Genomic DNA, 20595 nt, shown 5'->3' with positions numbered 1-20595 from the left:
ATGAAATGGAAACATTTAGAATAGAAAATACCAGAATTCACTCATAATGAGAATACTGTTTCATGGTACTTTTGTTTCAATATTCTGTATTTGTATGTGTAACTGTCATTTGTAAAGTTATCATTTGTATAGGTCACATTCAAAATAATTGAGAGAATGTACCAGATAATCTCCTAAATCCCTCTAAACTTGTCCCATGAGTGGTTTTGAACCCTCGGTCTTTACATGTTGTCGCTCTGCTTCCTTCTGGTGTATCCATCTCAAAGAGGGGCTGTTTTGTCAATCAACTTGATAGGTGCATTGTGCTGGGTCAGGCATTTGTTAAAGGCAAAAGCCAAGTCGAAAAACTTGACCTTCTAACCTCCAGGGCACCTACCACTTGGGAGGAGAGAACTTTAAACCTCAAGAATATCTGTGGAGCCACTTCCATCAGGTAGCAGTGACCACCTGTCCCTCACTCCGTACATCCCTCATGAGACCGTTTTCTCCACTGGCCTGTAGATGTGAAGGAAATCCATGACCTGCAGCCCTGACATTTTATTCAGGAGTTTCTTTCTACTGTTTTACCCTACAAAATAGAATAATGATGCCTCCTCGTAAGAGTCTTGCCTTGTTTGGAGGAAAGGATAGTAAGGCATGGGCAATGCTGTCAGGCATAACAGAAGAAGCAGAGGGGTGATATGTCATTCGACTAAATGCTAAAAATGGGGTGACTTAGATTTTTTAAAAGACCTTTTAAATTCCTTTTTAAAAAAGATTTTATTTGAGAGAGAGTGTGTATGCTCACAAGCCAGAGGAGGGGTGCAGAAGGAGAGGGAGAAGCAGACTCCTTGCTGAGCAGGGAGCCCAATGTAGGGCTTGAGCCCAAGACGCAGAGATCATGACCGGAGTCCAAGGCAGATGCTTAAACGACTGAGCCACCCAGATACCCCAAAGTCTTTTTAAATCTTAAAGATTACTCATTCATTTATTTATTTGAGAGAGAGCACGAGTGTGTGTGCACGGGATGGGGGCTGGGGGTGGCAGGAGAGGGAAAAGCTGACTCGGCACTGCATGGCCCTTGATCCAAGGACAAGAGATCATGACCCCAGCTGAAACCAGGCTGGAGACTCAACGAACTGAGCCGCCCAGGCACCCTGGTAACTTAGATTTCATGTGGACTATGAGATTTTGAAAGGTCAGGGAGAAGGGCGATTTGGACTGGTTGGGGGCTAGGAGTTGCCATGAGATGCAAATGGGAAAAGACTGTGTGAACAAGGTCTTCAAAATGTTTTCAAGTATCTCAAGTAGGCTTGGTTTAAATCAGTGCTTCTCAACCAGGGTGACTTTGTCCCCCAGGAACCGTTTGACCATGTCAAGAGACTTGTGGTTTCATAGCTGGCAAGGAGGTGGGAGGGGCAGGTTAGAGAGGAAGGAGCTACTGGAAGCTAGTGAGTGGAGGGCGGGAATGCTGTAATCCTACAGTGCACAGGACCGCCTCACAACAAAGTTATGCAGCCCATAGGGTCAATAGTGCTGAAGTTGAGAGACTCTCGTTGAAATGAAGGAAAGTGGCAAGAAATGGAAGTAGGGGGGCACCTGGGTGGCTCAGAGGGTTAAAGCCTCTGCCTTCGGTTCAGGTCATGATCCCAGGGTCCTGGGATCGAGCCCCGCATCGGGCTCTCTCCTTGGTGGGGAGCCTCCTTCCTCCTCTCTCTCTCTCTCTCTCTGCCTGCCTCTCTGCCTACTTGTGATCTCTCTCTGTTGAATAAATAGATAAAATCTTTAAAAAAAAAAAAAAGAAATGGAAGTAGGAAATATACGTTTTCTTGGTTGAAATTGTAGTACATTTCTAGCTTTTTAAAGGTACTACCTGATTCCTTAGGCTGTACTCTCTTGACCAGGAAATAAAGGACTGAAATGGTCATCCTCTGAGTCATGTCCCCACCATTATTGAATGAAGGTTTTTATGTTGGGAGTTTGTTTTCTCGGTAAGGTATAGTAACAACAGAAAGAGGGAGTGTTTCAGAACCTGGACTGGATCCTGACAAGAACCAAGCAGCACTCAGAGACCTTGAGGATAGGTTTATTTAATGCCAGCGGGCTCACAGGAGAGTCATCTCTCATGGTCTGAGCCCCCAGCACAAGCAAAGGGGATAGTTTATATGTTTTTACTTCCGTATCTGTGCCACTCTTGTGCCCGCAGCCGGCAGGGCAGGGGCAGAAACCCAGAATGGCCCTGTGGCCAGGACTGGGATTTCCCTACTGGATTGGCCCATTCCCTTTGCACTCAGATTTCCCTCCTCAGGAGGAGAAAGGAGAAGACGCAGGAGAGGAGGAGGAAAAAGAATCAACAGTTCAGCCCACCCATATTTCCTACAAGCAAGAGCCTTCCCTTGGATCTTGTTCACTGGCAGCAGAGAGAGTCCCATTGCAACGGCTGCCTGTGTGGCCTAGTGCCAGCCCCAACAGGTGATCTGGAAGTACCGATTCCCTAGACCCCCAAACTGTCTCTGGATTGCTGGGGGACGACCTAGTGTTTTTCTGAGCACAGCACGGGACACTGATCATTTCAGTCCTAGATGCCCCACGGAACAGGTTAGTTTCTTCAGACACCTCCTGCCCTGGTGCTGCTTTCTGAGGCGGGACACTAACTCTCTGTACTAAGAATACTCTTTCAGTACTGTTCAAGGGAAACTAGTGTACCCACGTTTACCCCGTAACTTTCCTTCGACTTCGTCTGGGCCCTGCCAGGCTGGCGGGTGGTCAAAGGCGGGACAGATGAGTATCAGGCCAGTAGGGGTAAGGCACTATTTTTCCAGCAAATACGCACAAAAGCCCTGACTTACGCCAGGCCCATATATAACAGGTCTGGGCAAGTCGGCAACAACCCTGTAGGGGAAGTGTCTGAATTTTACAGACAAAGGGAGGGTGATTCCACGCGCATAACCACGACTAAAACTGGTGGGCGGCCCGCCGGGCGGAAGGGGTGCAGGGACGGGGGACCGAGCGCCGGCCAGGAAAACGCGACCACGTTGCCGGCTGGGCCCGGCTCGCCACTCCCTTCCACGGGCTCCGAGCAGCCACCGAGTTTGAGGACCTTCCTGCGATCCTAGAGCGGCCCCGGAAGTGCATCCGGCCGGGGAAGTCCCGGCAGCCGCCGCGGCGGGGGCGGGGCAGGCGCCAGTTCCGGTCGGCTGTCCTGCGCCGCAGGTAGGTTGGGCCCCCGGGGCGTGGCGGCGGGGGGTGGGGGACGCGCAGTGGAGGCTCTGGGCGGGGTGCTCTGGGCCGGGGGCCCGGGGCCGGGGCGAGAGGCCCTCCGTCGCGGGTCCTTTCGGACGGCCCAGGGCAGGAGCGGCCGGTCTGAACCGCCGTGTTTACGTCTACAGCCCTCGCCACCCCACGTGCTGTAAGTCCACTTTGTTTTCGTCTGCTCGTCTCAAACCCCCGCTCGCGTCTACCGTGACGGTAGCAGCGGCTCCTCCAGGGCCGACGTTTGTGTGTGTTTTGTTGAACTGGTAACAGTTGCAGATTGCCCACAGCTGTGCCTGGCGGGGGTTAGCGATACGTGTTGCTGTTACTGTGTTCGCTGCAGCACCGGAGGGGCCTAAAACAGGCCTGGCACGTAGCAGGAACTCATTGCTTCTTGAAAGAGTGGATGGATGGATGGATGAACGAAGGAATGAATGACTGAGTGGCGTTCTTGCCAGAATCTTATGACAACGGGAATCTTCTTCTGTCATTAGCTAAGCTGTCAGTAAATGCTTCTCTGTAGGGCACTGAGCTGGGCTCTGGAGGTAAAGAGATTCCTAGCAGAGAGAAGCTTCTAGAGCAACGGGGGGGGGGGAGATAGCAGTTTAAAAAACTATATTATAGATAGTAAATAACCACATGGCTAACAGTGACGGAAAGTGCTAATGTCGTCATTCTGGTTCTCACCAGTAGACACTGGGGGTTATTTTATAATGCTCATTGATACCTGGCATCCAGTTTCACCACCACTGACATCAGTGGCCAAATGACTTTAGGTTACATTGACTTTTTCAGTGAATACAGACTAGAAAAATGCAGCACTCCGTTCCCTGGAAATAATGCAGGTAGAAATTAAAATGTGAAGTGAGAAGGGAAAGGAAGTGTTTATGATCTCATTGAGAATGTTGCGGTATACATGCTTCGCTTGTAGGGTTTTGTTTGTTGGGTATATTTGCTGGTTGGTTGTTTTGCTTTTGTATGAGTCATTGGGACTTAGGTGGATATAAGCTATGAGATATTTGCTGTTGGACATGGAATGAGACAAATGGGATTAAAGATTTCTATTTCCTGACATTTTAGCAACTCAGTTTTTTTTTTTTTTTAATTTGACAGAGAGAGATCACAAGTAGACAGAGAGGCAGGCAGAGAGAGAGAGAGAGGGAAGCAGGCTCACCGCTGAGCAGAGAGCCTGACGCGGGACTCGATCTCAAGACCCTGAGATCATGACCTGAGCCAAAGGCAGCGGCTCAACCCACTGAGCCACCCAGGCGCCCCTTAGCAACTCAGTTTTAATGCTCTTTCACTTTGTTACAGTGTGATTAGCCAAAGAATTTTACATACATATTGTCTTTAATCACTTAAAAGAACACATCTTTTAGAGATGGAAGAAAGCAGTAATTATACAGGATTATTGCTGGGGCATAATCTTTTCTAGTCACAGGAATAAATCCAGCTACTCTGAGGTATCCACTAAATAATTTGAGGGCTTAAAATAATACATACCAACTGAATTGAACACATTCAAATAAGGAAGTATAATTTAGCCTGAGACTCGGTCACTTATTAATGTCATCTAAAATTTACTACCTCCAAAATTGTATTTATTTGGGTCCTGGATATCAGTGTTTTACTTTCTGTCTCTGTATGGGTAGAACCTCCTGTAAAAGGTGGCTTTTAGGGCAGAAGACATATCCTTGTTGGTTTGTTTATTCAGGGTATCTGTAAAAGTCTGACCTTATATGCATGTATATCTCAAACTTTGGAGCACCTTTTATGGATTTTCTTTTTAGAGTCATTTGTTGCCTTTCAGTTTTGTGGTGATAAAATTTTGTGTGCATAACTTTTTTTTTTTTTTAATTCTATTTCCTGGGGCGCGCGGTGGCTCAGTCGCAAAGTGTCTACCTTCCACTTGTGTTATGGTCCCAGGGTCCTGGAATGGAGCCCTACATCGGGCTTCCTGCTCTGTGGGAAGCCTGCTTCTCCCTTTCCCCCTCCTCCTGCTTGTGTTCCCTCTCTCGCTTGTGTCTCTCTCTGTCAAATAAATAAATACAATCTTTAAAAAAAAAAATCTATTTTCCTTGGGGCACCTGGGTGGCTCAGTGAAGTGTCTGCTGTGGGCTCAGGTCATGGTGTCAGGGATTGAGCCCTGTGTCAGGCTTCCTGCTCAGTGGGGAGTCTGCTTCTCCCTCTCCCTCTGCCTCTCCCCTCCACTCAAGCTCTCCCCCTCCCCCAAATAAATATATAATAAATAAAAATATTTTAAAAAATTGTATTTCCCTCAAAGTACATGCACATATAGGTATAGGACACCAGCACTCACAATGACCACCTTTTAACTCTTGCCCTGCTTTTACCATTTGAAGGACGCGGTCTTGCTCATCTAGCACCCATCTGCCTTTTTCACCTCCTTTTCCTCTTGACTCCGGTATCTAGTTATTCCTAAATGATAGTCCTCACTGCGTACCACAGCTGCTTTCTTCCCTTCCGTTATTTGCCCTGAAGTAGTGAAAGTCATATGAATTTTGGAGTTGGAGACCTACATTTAAATAAAAAACTTTATAGTTTCGGGGCGCCTGGGTGGCTCAGTGGGTTAAAGCCTCTGCCTTCGGCTCAGGTCGTGATCCCAGGGTCCTGGGATCGAGCTCCACATCGGGCTCTCTGCTCAGCAGGGAGCCTGCTTCCACCTCTCTATCTGCCTGCCTCTCTGTCTACTTGTGATCTCTGTCTGTCAAATAAATAAATAAAATCTTAAAAAAAAAAACTTCATAGTTTCCTTTTTTCTTACATATGCCAATGAGCTATTCTGAACTTGAATTCCCTCATTTGTAAACAGATTATAATCCCCAAATCAGTCATTTGTAGGAACTAGATCATCAATATAAGCACCATATATACAAGCCCAGCACGGTGCCTGCCACACAGAGGATATTCGGTGAATATTAGTACTTGTCTCTTCATCTGCTTTCCTTCTCATTAGATGTCTAGCAGCACCCAACCTTTACCAGTGGCTTTTTCTTTACATTTTTACCTAAAGGCCGTCTAAGTCAAATCTAGTTTTGGCTCACTACTCTGTGACATAATCCAAACTTCCAGATTCATCCTTTGAGTAGGTTGGCTTATAGCCCCTTTTAGTGCTCATTTAGGAACTAGAAACTCCTTCCACATAATAAAGCGTATACAGTGGTCCTTGAACTGTCAGGGGTAGATAGAGATGTCTTTCAAAAACATTGGCAGGCCCAATGCAATCTCTGTCAAAATACCAGCAGCATTTTTCACAGAGCTACAACAAACCTAAAATTCGTACGGAGTCACAGAAGACCCTGAAAGCCATAGCAACCTTGAAAAAAGAAAAAGCTGGAGACATCACAGTTCTGGACGTGAAGTTCTAATACAAAGCTGTGATCATCAAGACAGCATGGTACTGGCACAAAAATAGACACATAGATCAATGGAACAGAACAGAAAACCCAGAAATGAAGCCACAGCTCTATGGTCAATTAATCTTTGACAAAGCAGGAAAGAATGTCCAATGGAAAAAGTCTTGTCAACCGTCAAGGGAAAACTAGAGAGCCACGTGCAGAAGAACAAAACCGGACCACTTCTTACACTGCACCCCAAAATCCGTGCAAAATAGATTCAGGATCTTTGGCCCACACCCCTTCTGTGGTGGTCTTTTCTTTCCTTTTTTTTCTTCTGGTCGTTAAAATTTGTGGCTTTATTTTTCTTTCTTTGAAACCCATGCAAACATGTGTTCTTTTTCAATTTCATTGTCCCACTTCCACAGCAGGCAGAGTATTACCAGTGATTTTCAAAAATGAGTGTAATCAAATCACTTGGGTATCATGTTAAATGTATGTTCAGATTCTGTAGGTCTGGATTTTAATTTTTAAAAATTTCCAGGCGATGCCTATAATGTTACTGTATTTATTTTCTATTGCCACCTTAACAGATTACCACAAACTCCCAGTGGTTTAAAATAACATAAATTTATTATTTCATAGTTCTTTAAGTCAGAAATCCCAGTTAACTCGGCTCATTTCTCTACTCCAGGTTCTACAAGGCCACAATGAAAGTGTTAGCCGTTTGGGTTCTTCTTTGTAGGCACTTGGAAAGAGTCACTGATTCCATGCTCATTCAGGTTGTTGGTATAATTCAGTTCAGAACTGAGTTGCCCATATCCTGATGAGAGAAAGCAAAGATTTGAATCAATGGAGGCACACAGTGTTCATGGATTAGAAGACAGAACACAGTAAAAATATCAGTTCTCTCTATACTGATTTTTGGTTTAAAACAGGTCCTCTCAAAATCTCACCAGAAATTTTTGTAGATATAAACTTATTCTAAAATTTATATGGAAAGACAAGGGACCTAGGAAAAACTAAAACTTGAAAAAGAATAAAGTGGGAAGAATCACTTGGGCTGATGTTAGGGCTACGGTCTATCTACAGTGCTCAAGAGAACGTGGTGTAGACATAGAGTTCAGTGCAGCAGACTGGAGAACCCAGAAGCAGATCCACACAAAAATGCCCAACAGATTCTTCACAAATGTGCAGAAACAGTTTAGTGGAGGAAGGATAGTCTTTTCAGAAAATGGTGCTGGCGCAGTTGGGCATCCACAGGCAAAATAAAATAAAAAATAGCCTAAACTTCACACCTTTTACAAAAATCAGCTCAAAATGAATCATGGACTACAACATAAGACCTCAAACTATAAAATGTTTAAAAGAAAAGCTGGGAAATCATCAGGACCTAGATTTAGGCAAAGATTCTTAGAATTGATATCAAAACCATGGTTGATTAAAGGAAAAATTAGTAATTTGGTCTTGATCAAAATTTTAAAAGTGTTGCTCTGTGAAAGACTTAAGGATTGAAAGCCAAGCTCCAGATAGGGGAAGATACTTGCAAACCCTATCTCTAACAGAGGACTTGTGTCTGGAATATGGAAGAGCGCGTCAGATCGCAAGCAGCAGCTCTGGGCACAAGTCCATCAGGCACTCGCCGGCAGAACAGCCCGCAATGGGCACGCGCCATTCACGCTGCAGCCGCGTTGCCTGCCAGGCACCCGCACTCACAGGGTTGCTTTAACTTTCTTCTCCTCGTTGCAGGTTTTTGCCAGTTTCCATCTGATGAATTTAGACACATTTCTCTCCAGCAGAATTACCAAGATAGGTGAAGGGCTGCAGCTGCCAGGGGAGGGCGTCGTGTGACCGGCCGGCAGCTCAGGGAGCACAGGAGTAGTGTGGCCCAGCGCACCGCCGCGGCTGCAGGGAGCCCTGGGGAGCCTGCCTTCCTTCCCGCAGGTGCAGCGGGGGTGCAGGGCAGGGGAGGATCAGCTCCACACTCTTAGGCCTAGACTGACGCTTTCATTTTTAAGTAGCCATCTACTCAGCCTCAGAGACAGACTTCTACTTCCGTTATGTCATGGGGCACACCTGGCTCCCGTCCTGCTTTTGGAGACAGCCCGTGAATGTTCATCGGCAGGTAGCACGTGCCCCGTGCACCCTGTAGCTTAGCGAGTGGTATAGGTGCGGGAGCGGGAGACCCTCACTGTATCTCGCACCCACTACACAGTCAAGAACATGTGCTCCCACAGCAAAGGAAACAGTCAACAAAACAAAAAGGCAACCCATGGAATGGGAGAAGATATTTGCAAATGACAGTACAGACAAAAGATTGATATCCAGGATCTATAAAGAACTCCTCAAACTCAACACACACAAAACAGATAATCATATCGAAAAATGGGCAGAAGATATGAACAGACACTTCTCCAACGAAGACATACAAATGGCTATCAGACACATGAAAAAATGTTCATCATCACTAGCCATCAGGGAGATTCAAATTAAAACAACATTGAGATACCACCTGACACCAGTTAGAATGGCCAAAATTAGCAAGACAGGAAACAACGTGTGTTGGAGAGGATGTGGAGAAAGGGGAACCCTCTTCTACTGTTGGTGGAATGCAAGTTAGTGCAGCCACTTTGGAGAACAGTGTGGAGACTCCTGAAGAAATTAAAAATACAGCTTCCCTATGACCCTGCAATTGCACTGCTGGGTATTTACCCCAAAGATACAGATGTAGTGAAAAGAAGGGCCATCTGTACCCCAATGTTTATTGCAGCAATGGCTACGGTCGCCAAACTGTGGAAAGAACCAAGATGCCCTTCAACGGATGAATGGATAAGGAAGATGTGGTCCATATACACAATGGAGTATTACGCCTCCACCAGAAAGGATGAATACCCAACTTTTGTAGCAACATGGACGGGACTGGAAGAGATTATGCTGAGCGAAATGAGTCAAGCAGAGAGAGTCAAGTATCATATGGTCTCACTTATTTGTGGAGCATAACAAATAACATGGAGGACATGGGGAGATGGAGAGGAGAGGGAGTTGAGGGAAACTGGAAGGGGAGATGAACCATGAGAGACTATGGACTCTGAAAAACAACCAGAGGGTTTTGAAGGAGCGGGGGGGTGGGAGGTTGAGGAACCAGGTGGTGGGTAATAGGGAGGGCACGTACTGCATGGAGCACTGGGTGTGATGCCAAAACAATGAACACTGTTATGCTGTAAATAAACAAATAAACGAATAAAAAAAAAATGTGCGCCCAGATCCCAGGAATTCGTTTTTTTGTTGTTGTTGTTGTTGTTTTTAGATTTTATTTATTTGACAAGCAGAGATCACAAGTAGGCAGAGAGGCAGGCAGAGAGAGGAGGAAGCAGGCTCCCCGTGGAGCAGAGAGCCCGATGCAGGGCTCGATCCCAGGACCCTGAGATCATGACCTGAGGCTTTAACCCACTGAGCCACCCAGGCGCCCTGATCCCGGGAATTCTTACCTGTTCTGTGTGGCCACCGTCTTCAGAAAGGGCACTGTGGCCTTAACAGCCCCAGGTGTGGCACCAGATTTTTTTAAAAGAAAGGTTGACAGACCTGGTCAGAAAACAAACAGCCCTTTTTAGATTGGAGCAATATTTTTTAAAATGTTTTAAAAATTTATTTATTTGAAAGAGAAAGACAGAGCATGTGAACGGGGGGAGGGCCGGAGGGAGAGGGAGTCTCAGACTCCACAGTGAGTGTGGAGCCCAGCGTGGGGCGAATCTCACAACCCTGGGATCGTGGCCTGAGCCACGGTCGAGTCGGCTGCTTAGCCGATTGGGCTGCCCAGGCGCCCTGGCGGTTTTTAAATCTATGTAAACAACAAGCAGGAATACGCAGATGTCTTTGCTCCCTGTGTCCTGTGTCCCACAGGGTGGCACCCAAAGAAGCCATGTGTCAGCAGCACACGTGGTAGGACGTCCTGCTGCAGAGGAGCTGGTGTGGTGCAGCTGAGCGAGCCCGACTCCACAGGAGAGGAGACTGCCCCACGACAGTCGCCACGTGGGCCAGGGGGCATGGCAGGTGGCCTCGGACAGGCTGCACGCCGTGCTCACCCAGTCCCACATTCTGGGTGGACCATAGGCCCAGAGCAGCTGCTTTTGAACCCTGGTCTGTGCGGCTCCTGCATGTGGACACGGGCTGTCAGGCAGACTCACAGAATGAGGACAGACGTGGACGGAACCTCTTAGGAGAGAGTTCAGTTCTGCTCTTCGAAGGGAGAGAAAACCGCTCATCTTCGGTTCCTTAGTGTGTGACCTAACACTGTAAGATTTGCTGACCGAAAGGTTGTAAACACAGAGTTTAGCAATAGGAAAGAGAAGTTTACTTCTGGAAATGGGAATGTGAACACTGTCGTCTCTAGCAGGAGGAAATTTGTATTAATAGGAGAGAGCGAGTAGAATCAACCCAGCTTTAGAATCATCCATTCATCAGGTCGGCCTGGTGCTGAGTGAACAATACCGAGCCCGTCATTTATCTCTGTCTCTCAGCTTCGTGCCAGCCCTTCTCTGTCCTGATCTGGAAGCAGGGGAGGGGAGGGAGGCACAAACATTATTTCCTAGGTTCTTTTTTTTTTTTTTAAAGATTTTATTTATTTATTTGACAGAGATCACAAGCAGAGAGGCAGGCAGAGAGAATGAGAGGGAAGCAGGCTCCCTGCCGAGCAGAGAGCCTGATGCGGGACTCGATCCCTGGACCCTGAGATCATGACCTGAGCCTAAGGCAGCGGCTTAAACCACTGAGCCACCCAGGCGCCCTATTTCCTAGGTTCTTACTATCACTTGTAATAACTGGAAATCAAAAGGAGGGGGGAGTGGGGAGGAGCATGGTTAAGTATTAATTCTATAGTGAATACTCAGTATTGTAATGGTCAGTTTTAGGGGTCAGCATGACCAGAGCACAGGGTGCCCAGACGTGATCATGCGTAGTTCTGGGCATGACTGAGGACGTTTTGGGAGGACACTAATATCGGAGCTGGTGTATGCGTAAAGCAGAATCTTTTCCCTACTGTGCATGGCCCTCATGCAGATAGTTGAAGGCCTGAACAGCACAAAAATGCTGACCCTACCTTGATAAGGGGGAACTCCTCTTGCCTGACTGCCTTAAGCTGGGACATTAATCTTTTCCTACCTTCAGACTCAGACTGGTTCTTCTTAGTTCTCAAGCCTGCTGGCTTTTGGACTAGAACTCACACCATGGGCTTTCCTGCTTCACACGCCTTAGGACTTGGACCGGAACTACACCATTGGCTCTCCTGGGTCCAGGTTGCCAACTACACATCTTGAGACTTCCCAGCCTTCGTAATCATGTGAGCAAGTTCCTTATATATAATAAATCTCTTTCTATATATTTATATCCTATTAAATATGTTTCTCTGGTGGACCCTAATACATAGGTATACAAAACTCTAGAAATCATGCGTTTTTATTGGTTTAAGAATTCACTCAAAGAAAATAACCATATAATCTTTACTGTAATATGAACAATTTACTTTAGGATTTGTTAGATTTGTGTCCCCTAGATCCCTCAGAACTTTGGAGTACCAGGCCTTGAAAGCTGGCGTTGGAGCCGGGACTTGGACAGGTCTGCAAGGGATTTTGGATAAGCGGGGGACAATCTATCACGATGACAAAACCATTAACTGGGCAAGGTGACCAGAGAACCTTGCTATATTTGAATTCCAGAGTCTTGGACTGCTAATAATAAATGGGGAAGCAGCTGTTGGTGCCAGAAACCAAGTGAGAAGTGTGGGCAGATGCAAACACAAAAGTGTATTTCTCCAGTAAGTTTGCAGGCCGGTAGTCATCCTGGAATGCTCTTGTAGAAGCAACTCCATTTGAAATATACATAATACTACAGTTGACCCTTGAACAACAGGGGGTTAGGGGCAGCAGCCCCCCATCCGGTTGAAAATCTATATATAATTTTTGACTCCCCTAAAACTTAATTGCTAATAGCCTACTGTTGACCAGGAACTTTACCAGTAAAGTTAACATGTATTTTTTATTATATGTATATACACTATATACTTAAAGTAAACTAGAAAAAAATGTTATTAATAATAAGAGAAGATATACTTCTAGTACTGCATTTGTTGAAAAAATCTGCAGATAGGTGGACCTGTACAGTTCAAACCAGTGTTGTTCAACGGTCCCTGTTCTTCTGTAATGGTGACTGAAAGTTTTCTCGCAAAACTGAAATTTTGACTATCATGAGGGGAAAAAAAAGATGGCCTACAAAGTGTGCTTAAGGAAAGTAAATAGCAGGGTGCCTAGGTGGCTCAGTTGTGCAAGTGTCTGACTCTTTTTTTTTTTTTAAACATTTTATTTATTTATTTGACAGAGATCACAAGTAGGCAGAGAGGCAGGCAGAGAGAGAGGAGGAAGCAGGCTCCCTGCGGAGCAGAGAGCCCGACACAGGGCTCGATCCCAGGACCCCGAGATCATGACCCGAGCCGAAGGCAGCGGCTTAATCCACTGAGCCACCCAGGCGCCCCGCAAGTGTCTGACTCTTAACTTCAGCCTAGGTCATGATCTCAGGGTCCTGGGATTGAGCCCCACGTTGGGCGCCACACTCAGCAGAGTCTGCTTGAGATTCTCTCTCTCCCTCTGCCTCTCCTGTTCATGTTCTTTCTCAAATAAATAAATTTTTTTTTTAAAGATTTATTTATTGGACAGATAGAGATTACAGGTAGGCAGAGAGGCAGGCAGAGAGAGAGAAGGAAGCAGGCTCCCAGCTAAGCAGAGAGCCCGATGTGGGGCTCGATCCCAGGACCCTGGGATCATGACCTGAGCTCAAGGCAGAGGCTTTAACCCACTGAGCCACCCAGGCGCCCCTCTCAAATAAATAAATCTTAAAAAAAAAAAAAAAAGGAAAGAAAAGTAGATAATCTGAGGAATTAACTTAATGGCTAAAACTGTCATCATGAACAGTTGAAGAGATGGTACCACACTGGTGACTTGGAAATTAACATGTAAGAGGACAAAGATGGGGGCAGCTGGGTGGCTCAGTCGGTTAAGCAGCTGCCTTTGGTTCAGGTCCTGATCTCTCGGTCCTGGGGTCAACCCCCACACCATGCTCCCTGCTCCGGGGGGAGTCTGCTTCTCCCTCTCCTTCTGCCTCTCCCCGCAGCTTGTGTGCTCTCTCACTTTTTCTCTCTCAAATAAGCAAAATCTTTAATGTAAGATAAAACCTTTAAAAAAAAATGACAAACAAGATGATTGCACACTAATAATGGAGTTTTGAAAACAAAAGTGATACTTGCTTTAAATATTTGGTATAAATTTACTGACCCGAAGGAAGTTGGAACTTGCATAAGTCATGACTGACAGTCTACTCTACTTTCCAGTGGTGTGAGTCGTGGGCGGGATCGTGTCTGGGGCTTTAGAGAACACGTGGTTAGGCCCAAGAGGACTAAAAGCTGAGAACCAAGATGCTAAGCATTACCAAATTTATCATTTTATTTTGATCTGATTAATTTTCACACAGTGCATAGGAATATTGTCTCTGCAAAGAGTAGCAATATTAAAGAATGGCATTCCCTGCTGGCATACATTCACAGTGATTTCATGATGAAGAAGCCGAGGTTTTCACCCTGGAAAGCCGAGTCTGGTCAGGAAGTTTGGATTCTGTTACAGTAACCTCAACCCGCCAGTCCTGTGTGATCTGCAGAAATGTACTGGATTAACTCGGAATCAGGCACAGGCTCAAGTGGCTGTGGTGAGAAGTGCCTCAGAAATCTGGTTGATACCATACCCAGAGCTCTAGGGTCATCTCAAGGTTACGGTTAATGAGTGTTTATTAACACCTGGGTTCAAGGCACAGCGGGGAGTGTGGGATGTCACGGATCTGACCGGCCGATGGAGGATTCCTTACAGGCAGAGCCGTCTGTGCAGGAGACGTCATAAGGTGCTGGCCGGAGGTGGTTGGCCAGTCTGGAGGCGCATTTCAGTCCAACAGGTGAGAATAAATGTTTCGGGTCTTACCCCTTCCAGATAATCTCCCGTAGCCTCCTAGCAAAGCAGCTGTTCCTCAGCCACCTTCTAGATGTAGAAGAGGATCCATCTCAGCCAGACTCTGTGTCTGCTGCCACAAGATGACGGGAAGTGGTCAGTCAAGCCCAGCCCAGTGTCTGTGATCAGGAAGGGCTGGGGAACCCTTCGGTTCAACGAGGAACGAGCCCCAACTCTGCCGTGTACGACATGGTCACTGTGATGGGACTTTCTTCCCAACGTGGCTTCTCTGATGCTGGACAAGATATGAAGTTCGGGTAAAGCCTTTTCCATATGCGTCGCACTGATAGGGTTTCTCACCAGTGTGGATTTTTTGGTGTTCAATAAGGCTTCTGTTGCGAGGGAAACTCCTCTCACATGCATGACATTGGTAAGACACAGGAGTCTCGACATGTTCCCACTGGGCTCCCACCCTCCCCTGACTCTCCCAGGTCTCTGCACGTTCGGGCTCCTGCACGTTCATATCTCCGTGGATCCTCTGGTGTCTCAGGAGGTGTGAATTCCGCCTAAAAGCTTTGCCGCACAGGCCGCACCGGTACGGCTTCTCCCCCTGATCTCTAGGTCACCCCGCCGTCCCTTCCGGGTCATTTTGCTCTCACGCTCTACGGTCCCGTGGCCCGTCCCTGAGGAGGACTCAGTCTCCTGTCGGGGCTGGCAGCGGGCAGGGGATCAACACTGACCGCGCAGCTGCCGCGAGCGAGGCCTGTGCTGGGGGTTGCGCCTGCTGCACCCCACGTCCCCTGCCCCGGACGCTGGCAGACCAGGAAGGAGGCGGCGTCACGGGGGTTCAGGAGCTGGTCGCGCTGCGGTTAGGAGCGGGTTCAGAAGCGGTGGCCCTGGATGCAGGCAGCTCAGACAGCTCCTCGCAGCCCAGCAGCCTGACCGACGAGGGGAGCCACGAGACCCCAGTAGAGACCCGCACCCATGTCTTACCCAGGGGGGTCAGGCCACCACAGTTCTGCCCTTCCTCTCCGTGGAAGCTCCCCCGAGACGAATCCAGCTGTGTCCACGCAGGGGAGGAAGCCAGGGCCACGTCTTCTGTCTTCAGCAAGCCCTGAAACGGCACACGGTCCCACCTCGTTCCTCTGCCCCGAAGTCCCGCCCGCAGCTGGGCACAGGAGACTCAATGTCCCCCCACGGCTGTGCCGTCCAGGCCAGTGCGGCAGCCAACACCCGCCTCAGCGGTCAGAGAACAGCACGGAAGTGAAGAAGGAGAGAACCCGTGAAGGGGTGTTCGTCGGTGTCCAGACAAAAAAACGCCAACCCAGCGAAAGGCCTGGAACAACGGAAACCTCTCGCGACATTTCTGGTGTGATTTTCAGCAAGGCAGTGATGGAGGCTCACTGACATGAATGATTCTTAACAATGAAATGAGGGGCGCCTGGGTGGCTCCGTCGTCAAGGGTCTGCCTTCAGCTCAGAACATGATCCCAGGATCCTGGGATCCAGCCCCGCCTGGGGCTCCCTGCTCAGTGGGGGGGGGGTCTGCTTCTCCCTCTCCCACTCCCCTGCTGTGTTCCCTCTCTCGCTGTCTCCCTCTGTCACATAAATAAATAAAATCTTTAAAAAATAAAATGCAAAAAGAAAAATAATAAAATGCAATGAAATGTAGGTCTGAGGTGAGGACAGTCAGGGAAGAAAGTGCGACTACAGAATCCCGAGGACATGAAGAACTGGATGAGAAAGTAAAATCCACGTTAAGTAAAGCTTGCTCAGACTGTGCTATTAGTTGAGAAAAATGGACATGCCTCACCTTCCTCTCAACTCTTAAGTTCCTTGAGAGCCAGAGACTGTGTGTTTATACCCTAGTCATGGCTTTAAAAAAAAAAACAACTTGGGGCACCTGGGTGGCTCAGTCCATGAAGCCTCTAACTTTAGGGGCGTGGGTGGCTCAGTGGGTTAAGCCTCTGCCTCCGGCTCAGGTCATGATCTCAGGGTCCTGGGATCGAGCCCCACATCGGGCTCTCTGCTCAGCAGGGAGCCTGCTTCCCCCCTCTCTCTCTGCCTGCCTCTCTGCCTACTTGTGATCATTCTGTCAAATAAATAAATAAAATCTTAAACAACAACAACAACAACAAAAACCTCTAACTTTGGCTCAGGTCATGATCTCAGGGTCCTGGGACGGAGCCCTGTGTCAGGCTCGTTGCTCAGCGGGGAGTCTGCTTCCCCCTCTGCCCTTCCCTGCTCTCAAATAAAATCCCCCCCCAAAAAAATCCCCCTTCAGGACAAAAGCACCATCACGACAAAAGCTTCAGCTTGCATTTGCCGAAGTGTACTTACTGAAGAAAATCCCACTGAGGAAGGGGCTGACCGGAGAGACAGAGCAGGGAGGGTGTGGAAGCACAGACAGCGCCCAAGCAAGTCATAAAACGGGAAAAGGCTCCTCTGCAGGCACCAAGACGAGAGACCATAACAAGCGACCCTGGCATGCATGAGAAACTTAAAATCCCACCTAGGACTTGGGTGGGTGTAGGATGTAGGGCGGGAGGGAGGGACCGGCAAAGGACACACAGCAGGGGGGCTCCAGCTCACCTGGGGCTCTGGGGGCAGCCGGGCAGCCACCACTGCGTGTCCTCTGTGGCGCCCTCTCGGGGCAAGGCCGGGAACCTTCAGAACTAAGAAGGAAAGACGCTTTGGATGAGATGGACCCTGGCACCCAGCCTCCCTGGCCTGTGGATTCCAAGCTCAAAATCTGGGCCAGTAAATTCCCCAGAAAATTTATACACAATGTGCTCCTTTCCCCAATGCCTGGTCCTGCCAGCTCCAGGCCTAGGGCCTTACAGGCGTGGTGTGCTGTCCGTATACAAAAAGTACACAGAAAGGGCGGGATCCTTAGAAGGAAAAGTGCATTTAAGTAACATAAAGCAAGCTTTTCATCTGAAGATCCTCTGAATTTTGCTTGGGAGGGTGAGAAAAATTAAGATTTTGCTTCAAATGCCATTTGTGGTTGTTAGGGGCCTCAGCAGAGTCAAAGAAGGCTAGAACTGGAAATGCGCAGGCATCTGGTTGTACAGAACTTGCTCAGAGCCAAGAGAGAAAAGCAAGAACTTCAGGTTGCCCTGTAAGAGGTAAACTTTAAAAGGGGCACAGAATAGTGGATTTAAGCTAGAACCTGTGTTGAGAAGTAAAGACTGGGTGTGGCGGCTGGCGTGTCTCAGGGCTGTGTCCTGGGAACCTGCACACACATTCCGGACGTACAGCCTCATCCTGTGGGGTGACTCACGTTATTTGATCACAGAGCCCGGATTTAGAGGATTTGTAGTCTCATTTGCAGTAGTCCTGTAATCTCTGGGGTATTTCGACTGGCTCGACAGATTCTGTCATTTTCTTCTTGGCACTTCTCCCCGTCTGAAGCTTTATCACTCTGCTTACGTGCTGCCGTCCCCACCAGACCCACGGGCTCCATGGTTTCGTGTGAAATGAACGGAGAACCAATTCTTTCCAAACCAAGTTTTTCTTGTCTATTTTTGTATTATGTCCGGGCTTGATTAGGAATGCTCTCCACCACTGTTTAAAATTTCCCTTTTAGTCTCAAAGTACAGTCAGTCGATGATGGCCAGCGTAGCGGTCAGTGGACCTATCACGTGGTCCTTAATGAAGCTGGATGAAGGCTGTAGAATTCAAGCTGCCCAGGAGACAACACCTCTGTCTGCTGAGACCTGGGATCCCAGGGATTCGCGCTTGAGCAGAGCCTTCTTTGGCTGCAACTCGGTACTCCAGGGCCTCGGAGCTGGTGTCAGCACCGCCGTCTTGCAACAGAGCAGCTGCCTCTGGTCACCGCTGAGGACCTGGAAGTTTCACTTACTGATTCATCAGAACTTCTAGTAAGCTTTCTCTGCGCTAGTACTTTGTTTTCCAGGCACTGTTTCTAAGAACCTTAATGAATCGTGATTCACCGAACGCAGGTAGCAACAACTCTTATGAGCGAGGAACTACTATTATCTGTGCTTTTGTAGAGAGGAAATGGAGGCCCAGAGTTGAAGCAACTTGCCCAAGGTCACCCAGCTAATCACTGGTGATGCTAGTGTGGGGGGTCAGGCAGAGGGACCCCAGAGCCCATGCTCTTAGCCACTGTCGCGTGCTCCCTCGTCACACACATTGTGCTCTTATGAAGACTCTGGGAGCTAGTGTTAAGTCCTCAGAATACCCCTGTCTTTTCATATCTGGAAAGTGGAGGGCAATCATTTCTTGCTTACAGGGCTTCGGGGACCAATAAGGTGATGGTATGTGCAGTCACCCAACTCAGAACCTGTACATGGTTTGCCCCACAAAAAGCAGGCTTCCTTTCAGAAATTTATAAACAACTGTTTTCTAGTTACTTTCTCCCATGGAGCTCAGACTTAACCACTTCTGTGAAGAACGAGGGGCCTGAAGCTAAGACCCTTGAAATGACTTCTCTGCTCAGGGGCTGGCAGGCAGCAGATCCCAGGCCACAGCCCTGGGCACCGGGTCAGTGCCTGGAGGGCTCTCCCACGTGTCCTCTGAAGGAACATCCATAAGACGGCGCACGCAGGACACAGTCTCATAGAAGACTGGCAAGGCCAGAAGATGCAGGGGTGTTTTTGAGCCTGAGATTCTTGAACTCCCACTCAAGTGGTCCAGAAAAAAGCATTTTAATGCTTCCTAGCCTCTAAGAGAAATTTGGCATCTCCTTCCATTTTAAGTGGAAGCAACAAACCACTGTGGCGTTAAGCCACAGGACTTAGTCACCAGTAGAAAGTACAGATGTTTTCACACCACATCCCAGCTGGGCAGACATTGTCGAAGTCACTCATGCTTAAAAAACTGGGAAACTCTTTCAGTTACTGGGCCTGTCCCTAGGTCTTACTATTTGGTGCATTAATTTTAAAGAGCACATACATGATTTTATCACTGAATTGTTTCACGCTCGGTTAACTGTGTCTCGATATAATTGAGTTCTTCTGTAATCCTTCATGTTCTTAAAAATACCAGTACTCCGAAGAGGCAAAGAGGTTAATGATACAAAAAGAGGCTGAGAACTTCTGGGTCTTCCAGAAACGACCCTCACTCCGATGTTGAGACTTCAGGAAGAGACAGAGCTCGTCTCAGACACTAGCCTTTTGCCTCTACCTGCGGCCCTGGCTCCTCCAGATGCCTCTGCAAATACTCCAGGGGCACCACCGCCTCGTCCCCGCTCTCCGGCTGCTGCTCCCGCACCCAGGCCTGCAGCTCCTCGGGCAGGATGGTCAGGAACTGCTCCAGCACCAGCAGCTCCACGATCTGCTCCTTGCTGTGCGTCTCGGGCCGCAGCCAGCGGCAGCAGAGCTCCCGCAGCCGGCTCAGCGCCTCGCGGGGCCCCTCGGCCTCGGGGTAGCGGAAGCGCTGGGAGCACCGGCTGGAGTTTTCTGAACACTGTACAGGGCTGGCCTCCCCGACCACAGCAGAGGCCTCTTCCTCTTCCACGTTTACAACCAGAAGCCCCATCTGGTTCTCTGCAGGTTGGCCGTTCCAGGCTGTGCCTTCCTTGGATTCTCGAGCCATCCTGGGCCAAGGCAGGGACTTGGGCCTCACGCTAGTGGGCAGCTGTACTTCTGCAGAAGGTTCCTGCACGTGGGAAAGCACCACTAACCAGTACAGTGTTAGCACTCCCTCACCTGCCTTGTGCCCAGGGCTCAAGGACATTGCTGGGGAGCTCTGGGTCACTGTTACATCAACAAATCTTGCCAACGTCAGTGACTCTGAGTCTCATCAAGTCTCTAGATCCAAATACCAGCAAACAAGTGAAATACAGAAGCAAATGAGATTAAAGATTTTCAACTTTGCTACACATGAGAATCATTAGAGAACTTTTTAAATATCCTGATACCTTGGGTGAACCAAGATCAGTTACATCAATCTGTGGGGGGGACCTGGGCATTTCATAAATTTTTTTTAGATGATTCCAATGTGCAGTTGCGTTTGAAAACTAGTAACTAATAAGTTAAAGATACTAAAATAAGCAATCAGCTA

The 20595-nt window shown here is 48.1% G+C and overlaps 2 protein-coding genes across 2 annotated transcripts in view; one reads left to right on the top strand and one right to left on the bottom strand.

Annotated features, from left to right (window-relative positions):
• Window positions 1-3171: 3171 nt before the first annotated feature.
• Window positions 3172-20595, top strand: part of ZSCAN31 (zinc finger and SCAN domain containing 31) — a 62506-nt gene continuing 45082 nt past the window's right edge. The window contains exon 1 of the mRNA XM_046004759.1: window positions 3172-3388. The gene's annotated coding sequence lies outside the window, so the exon portion shown is untranslated. The remainder of the gene's footprint in view (window positions 3389-20595) is intronic.
• LOC123941499 (zinc finger protein with KRAB and SCAN domains 4-like) lies at window positions 15203-20245 on the bottom strand. The gene is made up of 4 exons (XM_046004781.1): window positions 19717-20245; window positions 18269-18413; window positions 17158-17240; window positions 15203-15680 (listed from the first exon to the last, which is right to left on the bottom strand). Exons 1-4 carry the CDS (start codon window positions 20125-20127, stop codon window positions 15414-15416), a joined length of 906 nt encoding a protein of 301 aa, XP_045860737.1. The 5' UTR covers window positions 20128-20245; the 3' UTR covers window positions 15203-15413.

Source organism: Meles meles, chromosome 5, assembly GCF_922984935.1.
Source record: "Meles meles chromosome 5, mMelMel3.1 paternal haplotype, whole genome shotgun sequence".
Taxonomy (NCBI): domain Eukaryota; kingdom Metazoa; phylum Chordata; class Mammalia; order Carnivora; family Mustelidae; genus Meles; species Meles meles.
Note: the sequence above shows the minus strand (reverse complement) of the source record. Positions and strands in the feature narration are given on the sequence as shown.